Genomic DNA, 24,524 nt, shown 5'->3' on the forward strand with positions numbered 1-24,524 from the left:
TCTGGAGAACTCAAAAGCTTGTCTTTGTGATGTTTTGTTTGGTCCTAAGAAAGTTATTAATATCCGATACTTTTTAAGGCAGTGGGGGGCTTTTTAGTTAGACGAATTCAGCTCCTTGCAGTGTTTCTAAAGCCCTTCAGGGAGTTCATGCCTCTTTGCTTCATGTCTTGCTTTTTACCTATGAAGTAACTTAGCCTGTGTGAATTGCTCAAAGCCACTTAGTAACAGAGCAAAAGCTTTCAACTTGGTCATGGCAGAGGGTGCATCATGTCTGCATCCACCTTCCTAGCGTATCTGGCATGGCATGCTTAAGGAGAGTACAGCATGATTGCACAAAGGGCATTGGAGGATCCACGTGCTGAGGTGTCATAGGGGTTTGAGAGGATCCCCCATAACATAGTGGCTGCCCTTGAGAAGGGTTGGTCTTTTGGGCGTGGCCATCCCAAGTGGATTACAGAGCTGTTCGTGGCCCTTGCAGTGACGGTCTCTTTCTTCTCTCTGTCCTACCTCCCTCCAGCTCCCCACCCAAGCGCTGTGCATTCTGTAACTGTAGCAAGTGGAGCCTGCATGGACAGCGAGAACTCTTGCGGTTTGATCCTACACCTGGCTGGGCAGAAGACCTTTCCGACCCGCAGGGAGGGAAGCAGCCTGGCTCAACGGAAGCTGGAAGTGATGACGTGACCCTGATTGGCTTTGCAGAAGGAGTGTCAGCCCGAGAGGTCTTTGAGCAAACAGGTGAGTGTTATGTATGGGGGAGCCTGGCTTCTCCCAATCCCTGTATGCCCTTCAGTTCTGACCCTTGGCCCCTTTAGCACCTCAGCCAAGGCTCCCTCGTGTCTATTCTGTGCCTTCTCTGACTTCCTTGTTCAGCATTGTCCGTATTTATTAGGATGGGTTTGACTTTTTGATTTTGTAAACCTCTTAGAGATATTTCTTACATATGGAAAGCAGTATACTGATTGACTTAATAAATACATAAACCAGAGGCTAGAAATCCTCAAAGCTGGCTGGGTTCTTATTTAGCTATACATGCTGTCTTTCATCGTGAAGGCTCAGGTTAGGATAAACCTGGGGGAGGGGAGGGCACACCAGGATTGCAGGATCTACCCTTTAGAAGAAGAAAAAAGGCGGCGGGGTGGGTGGGAAACAAGCATGTACCCACCCAACCATAACAAGATTAGAGGAGCCATGCTGGATTAGACCAAGGGTCCGTCTTGCCAGCATTCTGTTCACATGATGGCCAACCAGCTGTTGTTGACCAGGAACACACAATCAGGACACAGCTGCTGTGGCACCCTCCCACCCATGTTCCCCAGCACCCCAGTTGGACCCAGTTCTATTTTGGAGTATACATACAAGAATCTGAATCCCAGGAGTTTTCTTTTCAGTCCCAGAACTGAGCTCTCTGTCCTTTTAGACACAAATCCACTCCTGGAATTTCCCCAAGCTTTCTGTTTCAGCAGTCTAATTGGGATGTGTGTTGTGGGGGGGGGGGGCAGCTTTTTGCTGCTGCTGTTAAACAATTGGGAATCAGAAACACTTGCTGATCTATTGCAGGTCTCCCAGAGATCCAGCAGTAGATCCTGGAATTGTGCTATTCCTCCTCCTCGGTTATACCACATTGCATCCCCCCACCCCAAATTTCCTAGTCTCCCAGCTACACTAAGTCAGCTGTCTCCCTCCCCAGCTTGAACACCTTGTACCCTATCTAAGGTTTCCTTTGCTTCCTTTGTTACTGTTCCCTCTTCCTTTTCTTCCAGGGCACTTTTGGGCTCATCACTGGTGTGTGGTGTGGTCGGCTGGAGACTTGCGTGCCGAAGGGTCATGGTTGAGCCTTGTGAACAAAGCGGTCATCTCAGGGATTGCACAGGTCTGTGAGAGTCAGCTGCATGGGGAGAGGGAGGTGTGGTCCTTCCTAGCACAGCCCCCCCCCCCCAGCAACCTTACACAACCTGGTGCCTTTCAGATGTTTTGAACTACAACTCTCAGCATTTCTGACCATAGCCATGCTGGCTGGGGCTGATGGGAGTTGCAGTCCAAAACATTTGGAAGGCATCAAGGTTGAGAAGGCTGCCACAGAGTAATGTCTCGGTCAAGGCTCTAGGAACTGCTTGCATTATGGAGCATAAAGTATAGCCTCAAATCTTGACAAATACCACCTGTTTCTTTGAAATGCATTTTCTGACTCTTAATTATGTCCACATACAGACCCCAATTACATTAGGAATCAGGAATTTGACTTGGTTTCTGGAATACCCCCCCCCCCACCTCAGGTTAGCTGGGAAGGGGAAGAGAGTCTATCCCTTATTATTCACTAATGCATGTCGATAGACTCTACCAAATGAACTTTGAATTGCAGGGCATGACATCGTCATTGCAGAAATTAAACTGCATTAGATTAGTTTACTGCATTAAACTCCAGTATTGGGCAAAAGGCGGGATACTACTAATAATAATGAGAAGGAGAAGGAGAAGGAGAAGAATCCAGTGATCAGTGCTAGGAGCTTCATGCAACACAGCTACCTGTTCCTCCTAATGACACTTCTGACCTTTCCTGCAAGGACCAAACCAATCTTCACTGGCCTCTTCACCCCTTCCCACTCTACAACAAATTGGGTCCAAAGATGCAAAGTCTCCCCTGCCCTGTCCTTTTAAGAAGATACCTAGAAACCAGATTGTGTTGTAATGCGTGCACACTAGGTAGATGAATCCCGTTTTTCCAATTTGTAGTTTTCATTCCAATAGTAATAATATCCCGGCTTTCTTAACTTTGTTTTTCAAGTCTCAGGCTCCAAAGACTTTGCCATCAGGGGATTAGATTCCCTTTTGCAGTGAGTAAAGACTTGAAAATGGCACACCTGGGAACAATAAAGAGCCCGGGAATGGTTTGCAAGATTGTTAGGTCGCATGTTGACATTACATTTGCTCCCACTTTGGTGCAAGCTGGAGATTGGATAGCAGGACAGGAGACATCTATTTAAATGGATTGCTGTGGCAGGAAACTTGCCAAGCTGATGGGGATTTCAGCTTTGGAGACCCTGCTGTGTAGTGCAGGCGAAGGCCGGGTAGCTCTGCACCAGTGTCTAGACCTTGCAGACAATCGCCAGCACGGATTAAGCAGTTTCTCATTCTGTGCCTTGACCCCTGTCTAAATGCCTGTGCCCATCTCCAGTAGAAGCTGTGTCTCAGCACTGGGCATTCAGCATTTCTGGCCTTTCTAGATCTGCAGGAAGAGCACTTTCCCTCTCTGGACCTGTGATCTGCTCCTTGCTTCTTTCAGAAATGTGAACACTGTAACAGGCGGGGCGCTACCATTCCGTGCCATGCAGAGGGGTGCCAGCGCCACTATCACTTCCCCTGTGCGGCGGCTAGTGGCTGCTTCCAGTCCATGAAGAGCTTGAAGCTCCTGTGTCCGGAGCACCTAGACCAGGCTGTGCAGATGGGTAAGTGTTGGCGAGGTGCCAAGGACAGCTGGCGGTGACTTGCGGCTTGCTGCAATTAGAATGGGGGCATTCAATCCCAGTGTTTCTCTGAACAGCATGGACCTCAGTGGAAGTGAGCTCTAGTGGGCAGAGCAGCAGGGGCTTGAGAACAGGCTCTCAAGGTTTTCCTCTTTAGACGGTAGAGCAGGCAAAGGGAGGCCCTGGGTGTTTGCCTCTGGATCTGGCTGCAGATGGAGGACTCAAGGCTAACGGGGGATGATGTGGTGGCCTTGGTCCCAGTGTGCCCCTTTTCCCCCGCAGAGGACTCGCGCTGCATGGTGTGTGACGCCCCAGGGGAGCTGCGCGATCTTCTCTTCTGTACTAGCTGCGGTCTGCACTACCATGGAGCTTGCTTGGAGATCACAGTGACGCCACGCAAACGTTCGGGCTGGCAGTGTCACGAATGCAAAGTTTGCCAAACCTGCAGGTGAGGTGTCAATCTCCTTGGAGGTGGGGAAGGAACAGGCCTACGTCAAGTATTTCCAAGTGGCCTGATGGGGAAGGATGCCTTGATTCATCAGGAGTCCAATGGTTTCTCTCTCTCTCTCTCTCTCTCTCTCTTTTGCAGAATGTCCGGTGAGGACAGCAAGATGTTAGTGTGTGAAGCTTGTGAAAAATGCTACCACACCTACTGCTTGAAGCCTGCCATCGAAAGCCTCCCCGCGGACTCCTGGAAGTGCAAAGTAAGCCCTGCCTGTGTGCAAATCTGAGCTAAAAAGCTTAAAAACTCTGTGCTAAGGTAACCCAAATTGTGATCCCTAAATGAGAAATAAATCCTGAATCCTGCAATGTGTCCTAATTATGCAAATTAAGGAAATGTGCCTATTTTGTATACTTTATTCTGTTTCTAATAGGCATTGGGAAGGGCAAGGAGGTGCTAGTAGCTGACAGCTTTTTTCCAGCCAATGGAAATCCTGCTCAGCCTTCCCTCTGGTTTGGAGAAAATGCTTAAGGGCTAGAAACTTGCTTAAAAAATGGTTTTTCAGGGTGCTAGATTCCATACTGGTGTATCTCTTCAACGGAATGCACCTAGCTCCATCTATGGGCAAGAATCTTCCCCGCCTTGTCCTTCCATATGTAGAGGTATGCCAGAAGCTTTAACCTAATTTATTATGAACACCTTCCTTAAATACCTTACTTTTAAGTTACCATCTTTAACCCCCTCCTCTGCTGAAACAGTCGTGGCCTGTGTCAGAGGTAACACTAAACTATACTGTGTGAATGATGTAGCGTGGGTTGCTGGCACCCGGGGCAAGGCAAGTATTGCGCCCCTAATCCGTGGACCTTTAGCACTCCCTGAGTCCCTTCCACCAGTCCAGTATTGAACCCCTTACCCACCCACCCCAAGCACATGTATTATATTTTAAGAAAATACTGATCTGTTTAAAGTAAAATCGCCTGGTTTTAATATCTGCAAATTTTTCAATAACAGTATTGAAATCTACATTGAAAATGTTACGTGGCAACGTTTATTTGCCCTGTCTACACAGTAGGATCTACATAGATTATTTATTTATTTATTTATTATTACTACTTTCTTTCTTCTTTTTTGAAATTTTTGCGCTCCTAAGAATTTTGGGCCCAGGGCAACCGCCCCTGAGGCCCCCACCACCACGCTACGCCAGTGTATTGTTGTGTCCAAAAAGAACAAATGTTGGTTAGTGCTGGCTATTATTTAGTAAAACAAGCGAAGAGCTAACTGTGATTTACAATCTTGGTTTGTGGCAACAAATTGTAGTTCAAACTAGCCAGGGTTTCCATAATGATCAACCCTGGTTAGCTTAAACCAGGAAATAGATGATTCCAATCTCCTCACATCTGACTGGGCCTGCACTATCTAAAGGGGGATTTTTTTCAGTATCATTTTAAGTATCATTAGAGTGAGAATGGTCTGGAGCCGGGGGAATTTTGACTGGGCAGGTTGGGAGTTTTAAGCTTGGGGGACATTAGTCACTACCAATTCAAAACAATCCACCTTCTCATTCTTCAAATGGTTGCTTTTGTGTTTCAAATGTTAAAAGCTTGTTGTTAATAAAGATGGCCCAAATCATTTGTATAGGTGCGGCAGTGTACCTACTGGACCCTCCTTGTCCTGTTCTCTCTGCTTTGTGAATCTTCATCTTGAGCCTGAAGAGAACTGGTTCCCCTTGGGACAAATTGGAGTCTCCCTCATTCAGAGAGCATAGAATTGTGGACTTTGGGGAAGAGTTGGGTTGCAGGAGCAGGATTTTGCAACTCAGATGTGTTTTTAAGCAAGTTTCTCCCCTATTCGAACACACCTCCTTTTATAGGTGTGTTTGAAACCATTCTGGCAATGTATCTAAAAGGTTGTGGTGTTTGAACGGTGGGATTTCTGTACTTTACGTTGGGTATCTTGTGCTCTTGCTCAATACATCCTTCAGTTACCCAAATCTCTTTTTCTGCCCTATTTCTGTTCCTTAGGGTGGTGGGTACACATGCAAATTCTGCAAAATTTCAAATATTGCACGCTTAAGTAAATTAAGTGTTCTTAATTTACATAGTAATCTTATGCAAATATGCCCATTTTCTTTGGGGAAGCTCTTTCTGATGGATTGGGGTAACGTAATTCAGCAACGGGGATATGGAGCTTTCCCTCATGTAGGCACATCTGGTAGTATTTTGCACCAGAAGAAAATAATTGCCATCTTTGTTAATTTAATTTGACAGGAATTCTTCTAGTGCAGAACTGGGCAACTTGTGGTGCTCCAGATGCCTATAACTCCCATCAGCCCTGGCTAGCATAGACAGTGAGGAGGGATGATGGGAGTTGTAGGCCAAAAAACATCTGGAGGGCCACAAGTTACCCATCCTTGTTCTAGTGCAAAATTATACCAGATGTGCCTACGTGAGGAAAAGCCCCATATCCCGTTGCTGGATTTCCCCAAAGAAAGAAGCATTTTGCTCCCGCTATAGGCAGAAAGGCCTGTGTTTGTTTCCCAAATCTTGGAGTAAAAATCTGTTACCTCTAGAAAGGCCCTGCCCTGCCTTTTCCTGTCCTGAACAGCTGAATCTCTCCCTCGTTCCAGAGCTGCCGCGTTTGTTCTGACTGTGGCTTCCGCCCATCCGCACTGGATCCCAGCAGCCAGTGGTACGAGAACTACTCTCTGTGCGAAGGATGTCAAGAGCGGCGTTGCAAGAACGCGAAAAGCACTGAAACCGTACAGCACAGCCAGGAGTGAGTTTCTGGGGTTGGGGAGCAGCTTCCAAAGAGGGGAGGGTTGGGGAGAAAAACCTGGACTGGGGATTTGAAAGCAGGTTGGGCTGCTCAGAGTTTCGCTGCAGAACCATTTTTTTCAACCCTTCCAATTGATTGATTGATTGATTCTATTGTATTTCTGTCCCGCCTTTTCCCCTCCTTAAGGAGCCCAAGGCGCCGTACACAATCCTCCTCCTCTCCTTTTTATCCTCACAACAACCACCCTGTGAAGTGGGTTGGGCTAAGAGTCTGTGACTGGCCCAAAGTCACCCAGTGAGCTTCCATGGCCGAGTGGGGACTAGAACTCGGATCTCCTGACTTCCAGTTCAACACTCTAACTACTACACCACGCTGGCTCTCTAGTGAATGCTTATCTAGCGTTGTGGCTTTAAATCTGGGGTTGATGGATCCAGTGGTGAAAAGGTGATGAATCTAGGAAGCTGCCCTTATACTGCATCAGACCACTGGTGCATCTTGTCCACTGTTGTCCGCTGTGACTGGGAGTGGCTCTCCTGAGTCTTGAGCAGAGAGGTCTGTCCCATCACCACTTACCTGACCCTTTAGCTGGAGATGTGGAGGCTGAACCTCAGACCTGCTGCATGCAAAGCATGTACTCTCCTACTGAGCTATAGCTCCTCTTGCCAAGACAAGGTGGGTGGAGAGGATTTATGTCTTCTTTTTTGGAACTCTCATTAAAATATGCCTGACCTCTTAAGAGCGATGCAACTGGATGAAATGTGTGGCAAATGTGTAGAAAGCTGCCCTTTCTGCCCACTTCCCCAACTGGATGGATCTTTCCCCATCCTTTATCTTGCAGCTCTAACAGCTTTAACGCGATCTCTCCTTTTTGTTGGTGGTGTTGCTGTGGCAGGGCTACTCCGGCCTGAATGGGTGGTGGCAAACAGGCCTCTTGCGACGGAATAACTCCCCTCTTCCTCACTCAATAGGCAGGACAACTTTAAAGAGCCTGGCTGGAAGATCCAAGGGTGGGGCGCTTGCAAGAAGATTGGAAGGGGGATTGAGATTGGGATGTTGGAGAAGACCATGGCATGGGGAGGTTTGTCGCATTGGGCTCCAAGAGCCCATTGTAGCTTCAGAGGATGGAGACTGAGGATGGTAACTGTTAAGCTGGTACTTAAGGTCTTGGGGTCAGTGGGGAGAGGAAAAGACTGACAAATATAGCAAGGACCGTGACTACTACTAATGCAGCTTAATGTGTATTTATTTATTTATTAAAATTCTCTATAGGCTGATTTGTAAGGTGGCCTACGAGTAGTAGTAGTAGTAATAATAATAATAATAATAATATCACAATAAACAATGCTAACAAATAACTCTTTGGGAGGCTTCCCACAAGGCAGTTGGAGGTAGATGGCCTTGGAGTAGGGGAAAGTCCAGCTGGAGCAGGGCCCTGGGGAGGGGTGTCGTCTTGACTTGTCTCTTTTCCTCATTGTGGCGTTTAACCGTATGTGAGGGGCTTTTCCGTAACATGAAAGGGGCTTTTTCTTGCCAGAGCAGGTTATCTAGTGCAGATTGACTCCTCCCATCCGCTGTGGGAGAAAAGGCCTATAGAGCTTGTTAGGTTCTCACCCCAGGGGAGAGCTGCCCTCTTCTTCCTTTTTCTTTCCTCCACAGCAGTAGCAGGGCTGCTTGTGGCTCTTCAACTCTCTGAATGTGAGACTCCAAAGAAAGCTTTCTGCCTTCTCTTTCCTCCCTCAATGGTGTGATTTAGGGAGTCCAGGGTGTGTTCATGTTTGCACTGGAAAATGTGGGGGTGGGGTGGGGTGGGGGTGGGAGTGGGAGTGGGGGGTCATCATACCCAGCAGCAAGAAACACACTTTTGCCTCAGAGCCTGTCAGCTGAAGTGTCAAGGTAGTAGCAGGAGCCTCACGTGTCTGGCAGTTGGATGGAGCTCAGCATCAGCAGGAACCTCAGGCACACAGCTTCTCATTGGAGGTCTGCAACCCTGGTCTGCTTTTCCACCTCAGCAGTCCAAAGCTCGGACACACTCCACTGTTGCTAGTGTTTGCTCTGAGAAGGGTTAGGGGTCTTCGGTGGCCAGTAGCGCTTTCAGCCAGGCCCTCTTGGAGAGTGGGAGCGAAACCTCCCTCTCCACAGATGAATTGGTTGACACACCCATCAGCCCTGTGGGAGAAGGCCTTTCCCGCCTGCTCTAGGGAATGGTGTTCTGCAACTGATGGGGTTGTGAACCCTCTTTTCTGATCTCTGTGATGAGAGGGAAGTAATGGAGGTGAAGCAGCCATGATCCTTTTCATTGAAAAACACTTGATGGTTCGGCTGCTGTCTTGCAATCATATAATGGAAGATCAGCAGGAATGGATAAGCCCAATCAGTTTGACAGCGATGGCTTCTTTTCTACCTGCCCAGCCTGTTGTAAATGTATTAATTAATTTAAAATATTTTATCGGCCGCCTTTCAGGGCAGGAGCCCTCACAAGCTGTCATACAACAATAAAATGCATATAAATAAAATTCATAATAAAAGACCCGATACGATAATAAAAGCAGCAAAAGTTCCACAAAACAACAAACACCAGCATAAGACAGGCCCTACAACATAATTGCAGGTATAACATTAGAGGAAGGCCAGAGTAAACCAGTAAGTCTTCAGGGTCTTCTTGTGTGAAATCTGTACCATGGGCCAGATCAGTTCAGTAGCTACTGCTCTCCTTTGGGAGTTCATCCCTTCCAAACAATGCAGGCAGCTCGTTACCCCAACAGTGATTGTCAGGAGTTCATCTCTCCATCTGTCAAGAAGCATTTCCCTCCAGATCTACCTCTGCGTGCTGCTGGTTACAGGTGCTGGGCTGAGCCAGGGCTGAATAGCGCAGGGGGCAATTAGGTGGAAAAAGAAACCCCACAGCATCAGTCACCTGCAACTGAAGGCCTTCCAAGGTGGTTTCCAGTCAACCTGTCTTAAAAACTCATGGACGAAATAATGGCAAGAGCCCATGTAAAACTTATGAGGTTGCTCAGTCTCCAGTCAGAAGTGTCCAGTCTTTTTCGGTGAGCAAAAGTGCACCTTTTCTCCATCATGATGTGGCAGAACAGTTCAGACAGTATAGGTGGATTGTCTCAGCTGCCAACACATGACCAGAGGGACAGGACCTTTATTTGTTTTCCTCGCTCACTGTTCTTGGGAATTGATCTAGCCCAGCCGTTCTCCCCCCAAAGAAGAGGAGCAGCATACTTGGAAGTCCTGGTGGTATATCTTCATAGACCGGAGAGCACCAGGCACTTGCTTGGATTCCTTATGTTCTTAAAAGGGCAGTCTAGATAAAAAGGGTTCCCAGCCACCCCCAAAGTAGATGGATCAGGGACAGGATGATTCTGGTCCCCATGGTGTTCCCTTCCTTCAGAAATTCTACCCCATTTTGTCAGAGGAACAGCTACTGCAGAGCCCATCCTACTAGTTGTTCCATTGGTGGACATTTTGTCAAGTCATCCCCACTTGGGCAATTCCTTCTACCTTATTTTAATTAGAGGTTTTCAAAGCCTACACCTTTGCTTTGGCTGATGCTTCGGTCAGGAGGAGGCAATTGCAACAACAACAACTTGTGCAGTTAGGAGAGATCCAGCCCAGCCCCTCCCATGTTGATGATGTCGCTGCTGATTAGTTGTCCTGCCAATGGATCTCCTCCCCCCCCCCCCCCCCTTGCAGTTTGAGCAAAGAAGGAACACTTGGGACTCCCGTGAAGGTTCCTTCTGCTTGGATGGAGCAGGGAATGCAGACGCCCCACAGCTGGGGCTGTGCAATCTCTCCGGAGGATGAGTTTCTGGTGCAAATTATGTTTTTGACATTTCCACGATTAGCTGGGGTTTGTTTCCTCAACTAGGAACGGAAGAACCAGGGATATTAGAGCTCACTGAAATTCTCCAAAAACTCACTTCAAAGCTTGGTTTGGCCCACTCCAGTTCGCAGTCTGTGTTTTTCTCTTTGGTCAAATGGGGAAAGTGTGTATCTGTGTGTGCATTTTCCAAAAGCGTACACTTTTCAAATGTGCCTTTTTTTTAAAGAGTGCATTTTTTAACGTGAACACAAGTTCAAGAGTTTGCAAACATTTTGGGAGAACATGTTCATGGTCAGGGTTGCGAATGGGCATTTTTGAGTGATTTGCGAACAGAAGCAAAACCTCAGACGTCCCTAAGCCTCAACTGTGGTACTCCTTAAACAGAGAGGGTGTCTCCCTCCAGTGGATGTTTGAAGCTTCTACAAGCTCTGTTTCCACTGGCGCATAGGAGAAATTCCCATCGCTGGGTGTTCCTGCTCCATCAGAGCACAAATGGTAAAGTCCCTGTCCCAAGAGCCTTCCATAGGGTGAACACTTCTGCACTTTCCACTCTTTTATGGTGTTTTATATTTGGTGTTCTACCCCACCTTGATCCAGAGGGAGAGGCAGGTAAGAAATAAATTAATAAATATATTATTATTTATTTTATGTGAGATGCCAGATTTTACTGAGTTTTTAAAAAATGGATCCCTCACCGTTAATGTTAGGTGCAGCTTTATTGGATGGCATAAGGATTCCAAAAAGTCTCCAGATATGACTGTTGAGAGTTAGTGCACTGTAGTGGCCGAGAGGCTGCATTGTAAAGAGGAGGCCCCCGGTTCAAGCATGCTTCTGCCACAAAACCTGCCACTCCATCTCTGTTTCACCTCCCTGCTGCTGTGCGCTCCCCTCAACCATCTCCAATGTAGGGATCATAATAGCGGCACACCTCGCAGAGTTATTGTAAGGATGATAGAAAACGAATGCGAAGTGATTTGAACTCTCACAAACGCTGTAGAACGCTGAAGGGGAGGTCTCAACCAGGTTTTCTCTTTCTCATCATCACCTCTCAGGCACGTTCCCCCAGCAAGCTGCATCCCCACTACAGACAAGCCGGCATCCCCCAAACAGCCGCTGGAGGAAGCGTCAGTGGCCAACGAAGGGCTCCCAGAAAGCCACGGCAGCCCTGTCAGTTTGCACCAAGAAGAGCCGGTGCCCTTGGCATGTGGCGAGAAGCCCACTGGTGAGTCACTCTCTCCTGGCTTTACCACTTCTTATTCGGAGCCACTTTTTGCCAGATGAGGGAGGCGGTAGATGCTCTCTTAAAGAGAAATAATGATCGGCGTGCACCTTTCATAACTGCGGCTCAACTTGCAAAGAATCATTGCTTGTCCCTACTTTAGAACACGAATACCACTTGCTTTTGTGGCAGTTGCCGGGCGTCCTGTTTCAAACCGGAACGTCCCAGGGACGTGGTACTGAGGTGAAACGGACGACCTGAACGCAGTGTGTTAATGAGTTTTAGTGCCACTCTGACTTTGCAAATGGTTTTTTGTTTTGTTTCTTGCTTTACCATCTTTGGTGTACTCCAAGCCGTACCTGTGTATGAACAGGGCTCTGACTGGCAAGAGCCCAGCAAAAAGACCTTGCTGCCATCCTGTTCCCCCCCACTCCATATCCAGTTTACCCCTGTGTGGGGTGGGTGTGAGGAGGGCTGAGCTCTGGCTTTGCTGGGGCCTGGCGGGGCGGGAGCTGCACTGTATGTTGTTTTGGGAGGTAGGGTTGATTTGAGCCACCGGCAGGTCCTTGAAGCGAGCTGCCCCATTGTGTCACTTCCTGTTCCAGATGGAGATCAGCCTCTAGAGCTGGCCAGTGTGGATGCAGAGGCCCCTGCAGGGCAGGAGCAAATGGAAGTGGAGACACGGTTAGAGCCCGAAAAGGCCCCTTCTCCACCACCCCCTCCCCCAGTACCACCAGGTGAGTTTAAGGGACATATCTGGGGTGGCGCTAGATTCTAGCACACACACGACCCCAAACACAAGTCAAATTCTACATTCAGAATCTGTCGTTTTGTATACGCTTACTTGGCATGATTCTAAGAGCATAAGAATTGCCTTGGTAGGTCAGACCAAAGTCCTGCATTCTGTTTCCCGTATGGTGGACAACCAGGTGCCTTTAGATTTAGCCTTCCTCAACTTAATGCCCTCCAGAAACATTGGACTACAATGCCTGTGCTGGCTGGGATGATAGGGAGTCATAGTCCAAGCTGTGGTAAAGCCTTTACTTGTGCCGGTGATATGACTGGAAGGTGCTGTGTTTTAAAAGTTCCTTCCATGGCAGCAAGTGTGGTCGCAAGAAGCCCCTGAACGCTCTAGGGGCTGTAGCTCTGTTAAGGAATTTTTAGAAGTTGGGCTTCTCACTTCGCAGCAGCGCCAGCGCATGCAAGGTCTTCTCATGGCTCGCGTGTAGAGTGCACCTCGTCTCCAAGCGGATCAACGGATGTGGGCATTGGGCAGCGCATTCTTTCTAGTCTGGAGTCAGGAAGTCACCTGTGGGGCTGCTGCAGGTGGAGCTTAGCCCACCATCCAGTTGAAAGTTCTCTTTCTTTTTTATATGCCCTGTTCAGAAGACACCTTAAACCATGGCTTTAACTATGGTGGTTAAGCCAGAAAGCCAGGCTGTGTTCAGAAGACACCTTAAACCATGGCTTTAACCACAGTGAATAAAGCCAAAAAACTTATTCACCATGGTTAAGCCATGGTTTAAGGTGTCTTCTGAACACAGCCTGGCTTTCTGGCTTAACCACCATGGTTAAAGCCATGGTTTAAGGTGTCTTCTGAACACAGCCATAGTCTTCTTAATTGCAGCACAATGGTAACAGCAGTGAATTAGGCAAAATAGACATTTTCTGTGGATGGGGTTAGTGTTAGTGCAAGGGTGCAAAACCTCAGGCCTGGTGTCCCCGTCAGGTTCCCCAAAAGGCCGTGCTGCTTTCTCCCAAACACCAGTGGTTTGGTGGTTTCCCAACTTTTCTGCAACCCCCCCCCCCATTCTAAAAGATGAGGCTTAGTTACTGGCAATAAGAGCTTTAAGCTATAGTATTCCAGTATTTTTGGCTCCACTCCCTTTTGCCTTTGCTCCTCCACCAAAGGAATTTGCTTCATCCACCCCCCACCCACCCCGCTCCTCGGGTTAAAAGAGTTTCTGCACCCCTGAGTTAGTGTATAGCTTTGTTCCATGTTTGTCTCTGATCAGAGGAACGCCATTCTCCGCCCTCTTCATACGTGTGGGAATTGCTCCTTCCTATTAGTGGCTTATTCACCCGCCACTTCCGATCTCTCTGTCCACCTCTCAGATCCGGTGTCGCCTGCCCACCCTGAGGAGCCGTCGCTCGGTGCCAAAGAGCATCCCGCCGTTGAGTTGCTGCCCGTAGAGAGAGAACTCCCGGAGAGCCATGGCGAGTCCGCCCCCTCTACCCGCTCCTCTCCCGCGGGCCCTCTGCTTGGCTCTCTCAAAGTTGGTTCCCCTGAAGCTGCTGAGGAAGGAGAGCCCAGCGAGGAGCCCATGGACACAGGGACGGAGGCACCTGTCCTCGACAGCCCTGTCAGCAACAGAGTCCAGCCCAGTCAGGAGGAGGAAGAGGAGGAGGAGGAGGAGGAGGAAGAAGAGGAGGCCGCACCGCGCAAGATGGAGCTTGAGGAGAGATTCTCCCCACAGCTGAGTGAGGAGGAGGCCCCAGACGAACAGCAGGCCCCTGTCGGGCCAGAGCCCCATGAGTCTCGCCTCAGCTTTGCCAGTGAACCCAAGCGCTCTCCCTCGCCTGTGGAGGGGGAATTGCTGGGCAGCACATCCACCCCCATGGAGGCCTATGGGGCTGCCAACCCGCTAGAGGGAGGGCCAGGCGGAGATGAGGAAGCAGGCCCGGCCCCGGCCCCCTTGAGGCCCCACCACTTGCTTAAGTCGGATATTGTGAACGAGATCTCGAACCTGAGCCAGGGTGATGCCAGTGCCAGCAGCTTCCCAGGCTCTGAGCTCCCTTTCGCCTCCCCGTACCACGAAGGCGGGGGCTCACTTTCCTTGGAGATGGGTGGCCTGACTTCCACAGATGTCAGCCTACAGAGGGAAGATGGCGCCTCCTTGCCCATGGGTGACATGGACGACTCCTTACCGTTTGATGTGAAAGGCGAGTGCGAGAAGGGACGGCGGCGCAGCTCCCCGGCCCGCTCCCGTGTCAAGCAGGTAACCTGACTCCTGTGACCGGCTGGTCTTTGCCAGGGGCTTCCCACACTGGACAGCCCCTCCCCTAGGCGTGTGGGAGTACTGGATGAAGGACGGTGAAGTGGGAGGGTGGGCGCACTCCCCAATACCACCTCTACGTCTCTACACATAATTTCCCCCTCCCCCTCTTTTTCCTTCTGGTCGTAGGGTCGCAGCAGCAGTTTTCCTGGGAGGAGACGGCCTCGGGGAGGGTCCCACACAGGCCGAGGGCGGGGCCGGTCGCGGTTGAAATCCACCACTTCTTCCATCGAGACATTGGCGGTAGGGGCAGCTTTGGCAGGCAGGGGCCTCTTGGGAGGTGGGTGGGAGGGTAGGTGGGGATGAGTCTGGGCGTTACCCAGGCCAAGGGAAGCTATATTGATCCTAAATGCGAGGATGGCGGCCTCTCTAAAGGAGCAGTAGGCAGTTGCTAGGCTAGCTCCCCCCTAGTTACGGCATGTGGTTGGGCTTAAAGATGGAAAGGAAGCCTTTCCTGAACTACCCCAGCTCCTAATTAGTTCCCCTTGACTAGCCCTGTGTGCTTATTGAAGGAATCATCCCCACCTCTTTCTTCTTCAGTTTCAAGGACTTTTCTCAGTATCCCCTCTCATGTGGGCTTGCCATGTTCTACTTGAGATGGGGCTTTCCCTTTCTAAGTGCTTCTGAGCAGGGCATTTTTCAGCAGATGTTGCTTCCCCTCTTCCTGCCACACTGAGAAGCTGCACCTGTGGAGATCTCTGCCTTCCTGTGTGTGCTCTTTAAAAGGGTAGGAGTTTTGTCCCGCCGGGAGCATGGCCGCCCTACCAACAATTAGCTGGCAGAAGTATACAGGGTGGGGAGTAGAGCAGAGGGAGACACACGTGTGTGCGTGCTATGTGGGAGCTGGCAAGGGCCTTCTCCCCTGTAGCAGGGACTGAAGAGGGGTGTGTGTGTGTGTGTATATGTATAGGTTCTTTCCCTCTAGAATCTTGGTGGCAGTCTGAGCACCAGGAACGGCCGGCTCACCCTGTTCTTTCATGCTCTCTCTCCCCTCCAAGCTCGCCGATATCGACAGCTCCCCAAGCAAGGAGGATGACGACGACGACGACGACACGATGCAAAACACCGTGGTGCTCTTCTCCAACACAGACAAATTTGTGTTGATGCAGGTGGATATGGAATACGTAGTTTAAAAAGGGGGGGGGGACCCTGACACGTGCATGAGGGCTCCAAGCTTCAGCTGATCTCTAACTGCACTGATGAAGTAGATGTCAGCAAAGATTTGCCCCGATGGGTTTTTTTTTCTTTTCTGGGTGCATGGGTGGAGTGGAGACACTGGCGAGAGGCGAAGATGTGAGATTCGAAGCAAGTCTGCTGCCATGGAGGGCTTGAGCTGTTGGCCTTTCTGAGTGCAACCCTGGCTCTTTCTAATAAGCATTGGAGGCCACGGCAGCTGTACAGCACCATGTACATTGATGGTGCTTTATAAATAAATAATAATAGTAATACAATGGCTAGCCAGATGCCCTAATGCAGCCTTCCTCAACCTGGGGCGCTCCAGATGTGTTGGACTGCATCTCCCAGAATGCCCCAGCCAGCTGGCTGGGGCATTCTGGGAGTTGTAGTCCAACACATCTGGAGCGCCCCAGGTTGAGGAAGGCTGCCCTAATGGGAAGCCCACAAGCAGGACAAGGAGACGATAGCCCTCTCCACTAGCTTGTGTTCCCCAGCAGCTGATATTGAGAAGCGTGCAGCCTCTGATCCTGGTGGGAGGTAATATCTAGCCATCAGGACTAGTACCCCTTCAATAGCGTTATTCTCCATGGATGTCTCCGCTTCCCCTTTAAAGCTGTCCAAGTTGGTGGCCTTCACGGCATCTTGGGGTAGCAAAACACCATGGTTTAATCATCCGCTGTGTGAAGAAGTACTTCCTTTTGACTCTCCTGAGTCTCCCACCATTCAGTTTCCTGGGATGATCCTAGGTTCTCGCATGATGAGAGCGGGAGGAAAACATCTCCCTATCTGTTTTCTCGACCCCATGCATAATTTCATAAACCTCAACATGTTCCTCCTTGTTCACTTTTCTCCCAAGCTAAAAACTCCAAAAGTTGTCATCTTTTTTCATAGGGGACTTGCTTCATCTTGGTTGCCCCTTTCTGCATGTTTTTCAGCTCTGTGGTGTCCCATTTTTATAGGTGCGGTGACTAGAAGTGTACACAGTATTCCAAGTGTGGTCGCACCATAGACTTCTATAAAGCCTGGATTTCCTCCAGTACTGACAGGCTTTGAACTTGTTTATTATTGACGCCTGTTTGGTTTATGACTATAATATGGTATATTCCATATTTTCATGCTTTCTTTCCATGGAAAGTTGACCCTTTTCCATTCTAATGACAAATGGTAGCTTTTGTTTATTATTGTGAATTCATACTTCAGGAAAAAAAAATAGTCCCGTTCAAAAGCCTCAGTTGAAGACTTGTGAATTGATTAACATTATTTAATTACGCAGGACAGTGTTATACAACTTCTCTTATTGGTTCACATCCCTTTTTCTGGTGAGGGTAGTTGGTTGTAAAATGCCTAGCACACGGGCAACAGCTTGGTGCCCTCTAGATGTTTTGGACTACAACTCACAGAATTCCTGACCATTGGCTGGGGATGCTGGGAGTTATAGTTCAAACTATCTAGAGGGTTCCAGGTTGCCTGACCCTGACCAAGAACCTGCAGAGGAGGCAGAATATTAATGAGATCTAGTGTGGTGTAGTGGCTAAGGTGTTGGACTGGGAGTCGGGAGATCCGGGTTCTAGTCCCCACTCGACCATGGAAACCCACTGGGTGACTTTGGGCCAGTCACAGACTCTCAGCCCAACCTACCTCACAGGGTTGTTGTTGTGAGGATAACATAGAGAGGAGGAGGATTATATACGCCGCCTTGGGTTCCTTGGAGGAAAAAAGGCAGGATAATGTACTAAAAAACATGGAAGCAGGGAAGAGTGTTTTCTCCTGACCCTAATCTATCTCTCCTCCCTGACAGGACATGTGTGTAGTGTGTGGTAGCTTTGGCCGTGGTGCTGAGGGCCATCTCCTGGCATGTTCCCAGTGTTCTCAGTGTTACCATCCTTACTGTGTCAACAGCAAGGTAAGGCCTGCTCTGATTTTCTCCCTGCCCCCAAGGGATTGAACTCTGCACTGAAAACCCCCCACATTCTGCAACAAGCGTAGATAGACTTGAGCAAATTATGACGTGCATTGTCTGATGATCCAATAAAGTCGCCTGAATTTGGAAAATCCTGTTTGCGTTTTTGAAGGGTGGTTGCTGAGATTTTCTTTTTGTCAAATGGGTTAGGGAACGTGGTGCCCGTGGGCACCATTGCAGCCCCAGACACATTTCGTGGCACCTACCAAGGTGCCTTACCCATTCCCACGCATTTGTTCTTTCAATTAACCTATTTTCTTACTGGCAGCTGGGGTTACCATGAAATAGGGTCCTGCTGGTGTTGAGAACTCTGGGTGTGTTTTGTGTGTTGGGGCTCAGACCCCACCTTGGCCCTTGGGCAGAGTCCCCTTTGGGGCAGTTTACTTGTCCTTTGCCATGCCTCCCATGGCAGCCATTTTGTGGTGGTGCCCAGAAGAGTTTCTCAAATTGCCAAATGTCACCTACCCCTGAGTTAGGTACTTAGGTAATATGTTTTATAGGGAAGCAAAATGGACATATGAATGGGAGTGGTACGGGGGCTGTGAAGAAAATGGGAAGCTGTACTAAGATCACCTGTTGTACATCCTGACCTCTGAAAAACCTACTAGGCCCCTGGGATGTGAACTGCAAGCGTCCTGCAAGGTTTGGTTGCTGAGACATGACTAGGAAATGACACACATTTCTTTGCAGGATAATTATGTGGGTCAAGGAGTCATTTTGCCTTGTTCCCTGCAATCTGGCCTGGATAGCAGGCCTGAGGGGGTTATCCATGTGCAGTGTGGGAGGCAGCCAATTCAAAGAACATGGAGCCCTGGCTCCCAACCATGGGCCCCAGATGTTTTTGAACTACAGCTCCCATCATCCCTGACCAGTGGCCATCTGACTGTGGGGGGGATGGGAGTTGTAGGCCAGCAACATCCGAGACCCAAGGAAGGGAACCACAGGAGAGGAACCAAACCTTGAGGGTTCCGTACACGTTGAATCCCAAAAAGAGCTGTGGCCCTTCCAAGGGGGGCCCTCCAGTCCTTCCGCCACAATAGGGCGGGTCCCCTTTATCTCCGTATGTGCCTTCTTCTTCCCTGTCTGAAAAGATTACCAAGGTGATGCTGCTCAAGGGCTGGCGCTGTGTGGAATGCATCGTGTGCGAGGTCTGTGGCAAAGCGTCTGACCCCTCCCGCCTCTTGCTCTGTGACGACTGTGACATCAGTTACCACACGTATTGCCTGGACCCGCCTCTCAACACGGTGCCCAAGGGCGGCTGGAAGTGTAAATGGTGAGAGACCAGGTCTTCTGGAGAAGGCTTGGAAGGGGAAGACTTCCATGCTGCAAACCAAATTGGAACTCCCGACAAAGGATGCTCGAGCTCACTGAACTTCTCCAAACGTTACTTCAAAGCACAGTTCCGCTTGCTCCTGCTCTTGTTTGGGATCTGTTCCCCCCCCCCCCCCCCAAGTTTATTTGAATGCGGAAAATGTGCTTTTTACCCAAAGTGTGCACTTTCCCCCTGCTGACTAAAGCGTGAAAATGCAATATTTAAAAAAAGAACTTTAACTTTAAAAATGCCCATCCTAAAAGTTGTAATCTTTAAACGTATGCACTCTTTCCCCCCATTAAAGCATGAGCAAGGCTTTCTAAAGTGTGCATTTTAAAGTTGCACATTTTTAAAGGTATGCATTTTGCAGACGCAACTGCAAGTTCAGGACTTTGCGGACATTTTTGGAGAACATGTGCTCCCTTTCAGGGTTGGGAACGGGTCAGTTTTGAGTGATTTGTGAACTGAAACAAAATTCTCATTCTGGACCAAAAAATGCCCTAATTGTCCCACCTTGTCACCTCCCAATGGGCCGCACGTTTTGGTAAAGTTATGTTTCCTGCACTTATCAAATGCAGAAATGAGGCTAAGCATTGCTCTTCGATTGTGAACTTGGAGAATGTACCTAATCTTCTTAATAATTGGGCTAAACAGATGTATATATACAAAACATAGGTTGTGTTTTTGTATAGAGAGGTTCAATAACATGTATCCCAGATCCTTTGAAAGCCATTATGGCAATATAAACTGTACATTATGTTTTCCAATTATACACATAAGTAAATATTTTTGTACAAGGAGGTGATTTACCTCCATTTATTATTTGTTTAATAAAGGAGTGCAGAACCTAAAGCCTGGGGGCAAAATCCAGCCATCCAGGGGTCTCAGCCTTGTTCTCTGGGGTTCTCCAGAAGATCAGGCCCCTTCCCTTAGCCCCAAGCACCAGTTGTTGTGGGGTTTTCCCAGTTTTTGTACAGTTCTTTCTCATATTCTAAAAAGTTGAAATGCCTCTCCTATGGCTTCTAAGCTAAGAGATGCTGGTAAATTGTGCTCTTGCATTAAGGTTGTTTGCATGTGGCTGTGATCAAAGGGGTGTACACGTACACACACAGAGCCCTGACCGTAGAGAGGAGAGCTCTCAGGCTGCTGTCCCAATTTGGGGGTATCTACTTCCTTTGCATCTGGGCCAGGGAGGTGGGTAGATTGGGTCATGGAGCCAACCTCAATCCCCTCCTTCCCTTCTCCTTCTCACAGGTGTGTGTGCTGCGTGCAGTGTGGAGCGGTTTCCCCCGGCTTCCACTGTGAATGGCAGAACAATTACACCCACTGTGCTCCCTGCGCCAGTCTTGTCACCTGCCCCATCTGCCAGGTGAAGTATGTGGAGGATGACCTATTAATCCAGTGTCAGCACTGTGAGCGGTAAGCCCCCCGTTTTCCTTACCCACCTGATACGATGATTTTACCATTGCAATCTTCTCATCCACAACCATGAGTAATATTAGGCCCTTCCTGTAAATAAGATCCCGGAGCAGCTGCCTTACTCCTGTACCTTTCCGACTTCAGGAGGGTGACATCCAAAAGTGTTCAGGTGATAGAATTCCCCTCTGTCTTTCCCATAATACTTTGCAAGCTCTCACTAACCCTTTTTACTCTTGTTAGTGGGGATGATGAGGGCTTGTAGCAATGAGAGGGGTCGAATAGCTACTGAGAAAGCAGTTGCTCTGTTGATAGACAGAGGGCTCTGAGATTGGATCCCTCAGTCTATGTTATACCCAGCTGGCAAGAGCCAGGGTGGGGCAGAGGCCATTTTGCCTCCTGTTCCTCCCTGCCCCTAACCAAAAAATCTGCTAGATAGGCCTCTGAGCCTCTCTAGCTAACTTACAGGCAGTGGGTGTGGATGGCGACAGACAGACTGTAGGATCCTATGGGCCCTGGCCTCTCCTCCCCCCAGTCCACTGTTGCACCCACACTGTCTCTTACTGCCCTCCCTGAGCTCCTCTGAGGTCATTGGCTACCACATCCAAGGAAGGCAGCAGGCGCGCGAATTTCCCACTCCCAACTCGGGGAGGTAGTGACGAAAAATAACAATACAGGACTCTTTGGAGGCCACAATGGGCTTAAGTTACAGGAAGCCAGATTCTGGTTGGACAACAGGAAAAACTTCCTGACTGTTAGAGCGGTATGACAATGACCTAAGGAGGTTGTGGGCTCTCCCACCCTAGAGGCCTTCAAAAGGCAGCTGGACAACCATATGTCAGGGATGCTTTAAAGGGGACGCCTGTATTGAGCAGGGGGTTGGACTCAGTGGCCTCTTAGGCCCCTTCCAACTCTACTATTCTGTGGTTCTATTTTTCAACCTTGGAGAAGCAGCCACTGTGGCACTTTCTACGGCAGCTGTGCAGGGCTGAGGGGAAAGGGAACGGCCTGATGTTGGTTTCTCCCTTCTGAGGTTGTAGCAGTGTCTACGGCGCCAGGAGTAGGAATCCTAGGATTGCTCTGTTAAAAGTTAAATGCACAGTGCCTGTGAGGGCATGATAGGGGGTGATAATCTGTAGCCCCTGACTGTGTTCACCCTATTTCTGGCCAGTGCAGTCACACTGGGAAAGCAAAGGGCATCACAATGCCAGAGTCAACTTCTTTTGTTGAAGGCTGAAAATGCTGCGTACGATAAGCAGTCATGGTGTGACTCCTAGTTCCCTGAATACATCCATAATGCTGTCTTTCTGATGGATGATGTCCACTTGGAAAAGGAGGTGGAAAGGGTTATTCTACCGCTTGGTAGTTAGAAAACAGGATATGTATCATTCAGGGGGCTCCGTACTCCTCTTCACCTTATTTATTTATTTGTGTGGTGTGGTGGTTAAAGTGTTGGACTGGGACACAGGAGAACTGGGCTCTAGTCCCCACTTGGCCATGAAGCTCATTGGGTAACTTTGGGCCAATCTCTGCCTCACCTACTTCACAGGGTTGTTGTGAGGATAAAACCATGTAAGCAGCCTTGGGTTTCTTACGGGGTGGGTGGGGGGAAGGGTGGGATATAAATGTAATAATAAATAATAATCCGTTGGTTACATTTATGTTCCATCTTTTCCCCCAAGGAGTCCAAAGCAACAAACACGATCCTCCTCCTCTCCATTCTATCCTCGCTACTCCTGTGAGGTAATTTAGGCTGAGTCAGTGACTGGTCCATTGAGCTTCATGGCCGAGTGGGGACTTGAACCTGGGTTCCCCAGTCCTGTACTCTAATCTCTACACCATGCTGGCTCTTCTCAGGGAGAAAGGTTTCTTCTTCCTCCTCTACGAAGAGCTTGTTAATCCGAGGCTGTCTTCATGTGAACACAAGGAAACGGTGTGAAGAGGAACATAGGCTTATGAACTTGCTGTCCATGGTTTGGGCCCCTACGGGTGCCACCCTTTTCGTTTTTTAAAAATGACCAGTCTTATCTTTCTCTCACTCCCTTGGCCTCCCAAAGAGCAGTGCACTAACAGTCCTGTTCCTAGAGAGGCAAGGTTTGGTGACGCGGTAGCAGAACCTGCCCCAGCTCTTCATGGTGGCAGGGCTCTCTGCTGGCTCCCTCACCAGCCGCATTGATCCCTATGCGTACTTCTCAGGTGGATGCATGCTGTGTGTGACAACCTTTTCACTGAGGAAGAAGTAGAGCAGGCAGCAGACGAGGGATTTGACTGTACCTCGTGTCAGCCCTATGTAGTCAAGCCTGTTGGTGAGTACTGGGATGGAGCGAGAGCCTCCAGCCAAGCTCTCTATGCTATATTTTAAAAGAAGCAGCCGCAGCTACTGGACAGTGGGAAAAGGGATCAGGACCCTTGGGGAGATGCCAGGGCTCCAGTGTGCCGGCAAGACTGATGCCTCTCCTGGGCCCCCTTTTTAAAATAATGTGTTTTCTAGTTCATCAATCAGTACCAGGATGCTGGCTCTAGGAGAGGCTGGCGTTTTAACCTCCCAGAATGCTTCCGGTGTAGTCTTGTTCCAGGGCATTGTGGGAAATTAAGAGTAGCGGCTGCTCCCAGTTTGGGGTGAGAGGGGGGATGTACCTTCAGGTTAGCGGAAACAATGGAGGGTGTGTGTGGCAGCGAATGGAGGTGAGGAAGAGAGTTGGAAATGGTAGAGAGGTTGGCGGGTATAATGATGCTATGGCACCATGGCACGGAGGCTGCTGGGACTGGATGGGGAGACGACATGACTGTGTGTAAGGTTGGTGAGGAATACTGCTCAGGGAGCAGAGCAGCGGAGAAAGGTTGGATGAATGCGTGCTTTCTAAAATCGAAACTGGAATGTCTGTCCTTTTATATATGGGTGGGAGGAAGAGGGGGAACAGAAAGTACTGAACAGTTTATGATGCCGTCATCCCCTTTTCTGACTTCCTTTTCCTATAAAGTTCCAGTTCCCCCTCCGGAAATTATCCCGGTGAAGATCAAGGAGCCAGGTACGTCTCTTTCTCATCCATGCCCCATACACCCACCCTGCAACTGAGCAAGTCTTACGGAGCACCACATGGGGCTTGCCTGTTGCTGCTGGGGATCCCAGCTGGCTGTTGACTTCTTCCGTCCAGGGCTCTGGCTCTCAAAAGAGAAGGCCAGCCTCTTATTTCTTCCCCTTTTAAGGCTTTTCCCAACCACAGATGGTTTAGGAACATAGGAATCTGCTTTATGCCAGAACATTTGTCCACCTAGCTTAGTGACTGTAAGTGGCTCTCCGGGATTCCAGAGGTGGGGTCTTTTCCAGTCCTACACGGAGATGTCAGGGATTGAACCCGGGACCTTCTGCATGCAAAGCAGATACTCTACCACTGAACCATGGAGTGGTATTGCTGATGTATAGTTTGCTGCTCATTGCAGCTTTACTTGATAGTCTATTAATTAACCTTTTTAGTTGATTTTATGTATGTTTTGTATTTATTTATTATTTATTTATTACATTTCTATACCGCCCAATAGCCGGAGCTCTCTGGGCGGTTCACAAAAAATTAAAAACATTCAAAATATAAAACAACAGTATAAAACCATAATATAAAATACAATATAAAAGCTCAACCAGATAAAAATAGCAGCAGTGCAAAATTACAAATTTAAAACACCAAGTTAAAATTTATTTATAGACTGTTAAAATGCTGGGAGAATAAAAAGGTCTTCATCTGGCATCTAAAAGCATATAATGTAGGTGCCAAGCGAACGTCCTTAGGTTCGCTTGGCACCTACATGTATCGGCACGTTGCAATGAGTAGGTATATTTCATGCAGAGAAGCAGCTAATAAATTTTAGAGTATATGCCT

At 48.8% G+C, this 24,524-nt stretch overlaps 1 protein-coding gene across 3 annotated transcripts in view; it reads left to right on the forward strand.

The window, feature by feature from the left end:
* Positions 1-24,524, forward strand: part of KMT2D (lysine methyltransferase 2D) — a 104,903-nt gene that overhangs the window by 23,773 nt on the left and 56,606 nt on the right. For all 3 annotated transcript variants that reach the window (XM_063119945.1, XM_063119946.1, XM_063119948.1), the window contains exons 4-19: positions 518-735; positions 1,761-1,870; positions 3,281-3,443; positions 3,744-3,909; positions 4,051-4,165; positions 6,530-6,678; positions 11,563-11,732; positions 12,335-12,466; positions 13,845-14,728; positions 14,915-15,028; positions 15,784-15,894; positions 17,760-17,864; positions 19,013-19,194; positions 20,488-20,652; positions 22,846-22,955; positions 23,631-23,678. In XM_063119945.1, coding sequence (XP_062976015.1) covers positions 518-735; positions 1,761-1,870; positions 3,281-3,443; positions 3,744-3,909; positions 4,051-4,165; positions 6,530-6,678; positions 11,563-11,732; positions 12,335-12,466; positions 13,845-14,728; positions 14,915-15,028; positions 15,784-15,894; positions 17,760-17,864; positions 19,013-19,194; positions 20,488-20,652; positions 22,846-22,955; positions 23,631-23,678 — 2,942 coding nt within the window. The remainder of the gene's footprint in view (positions 1-517; positions 736-1,760; positions 1,871-3,280; positions 3,444-3,743; positions 3,910-4,050; positions 4,166-6,529; positions 6,679-11,562; positions 11,733-12,334; positions 12,467-13,844; positions 14,729-14,914; positions 15,029-15,783; positions 15,895-17,759; positions 17,865-19,012; positions 19,195-20,487; positions 20,653-22,845; positions 22,956-23,630; positions 23,679-24,524) is intronic.

Source organism: Elgaria multicarinata, chromosome 3 (assembly GCF_023053635.1).
Source record: "Elgaria multicarinata webbii isolate HBS135686 ecotype San Diego chromosome 3, rElgMul1.1.pri, whole genome shotgun sequence".
NCBI lineage: Eukaryota > Metazoa > Chordata > Lepidosauria > Squamata > Anguidae > Elgaria > Elgaria multicarinata.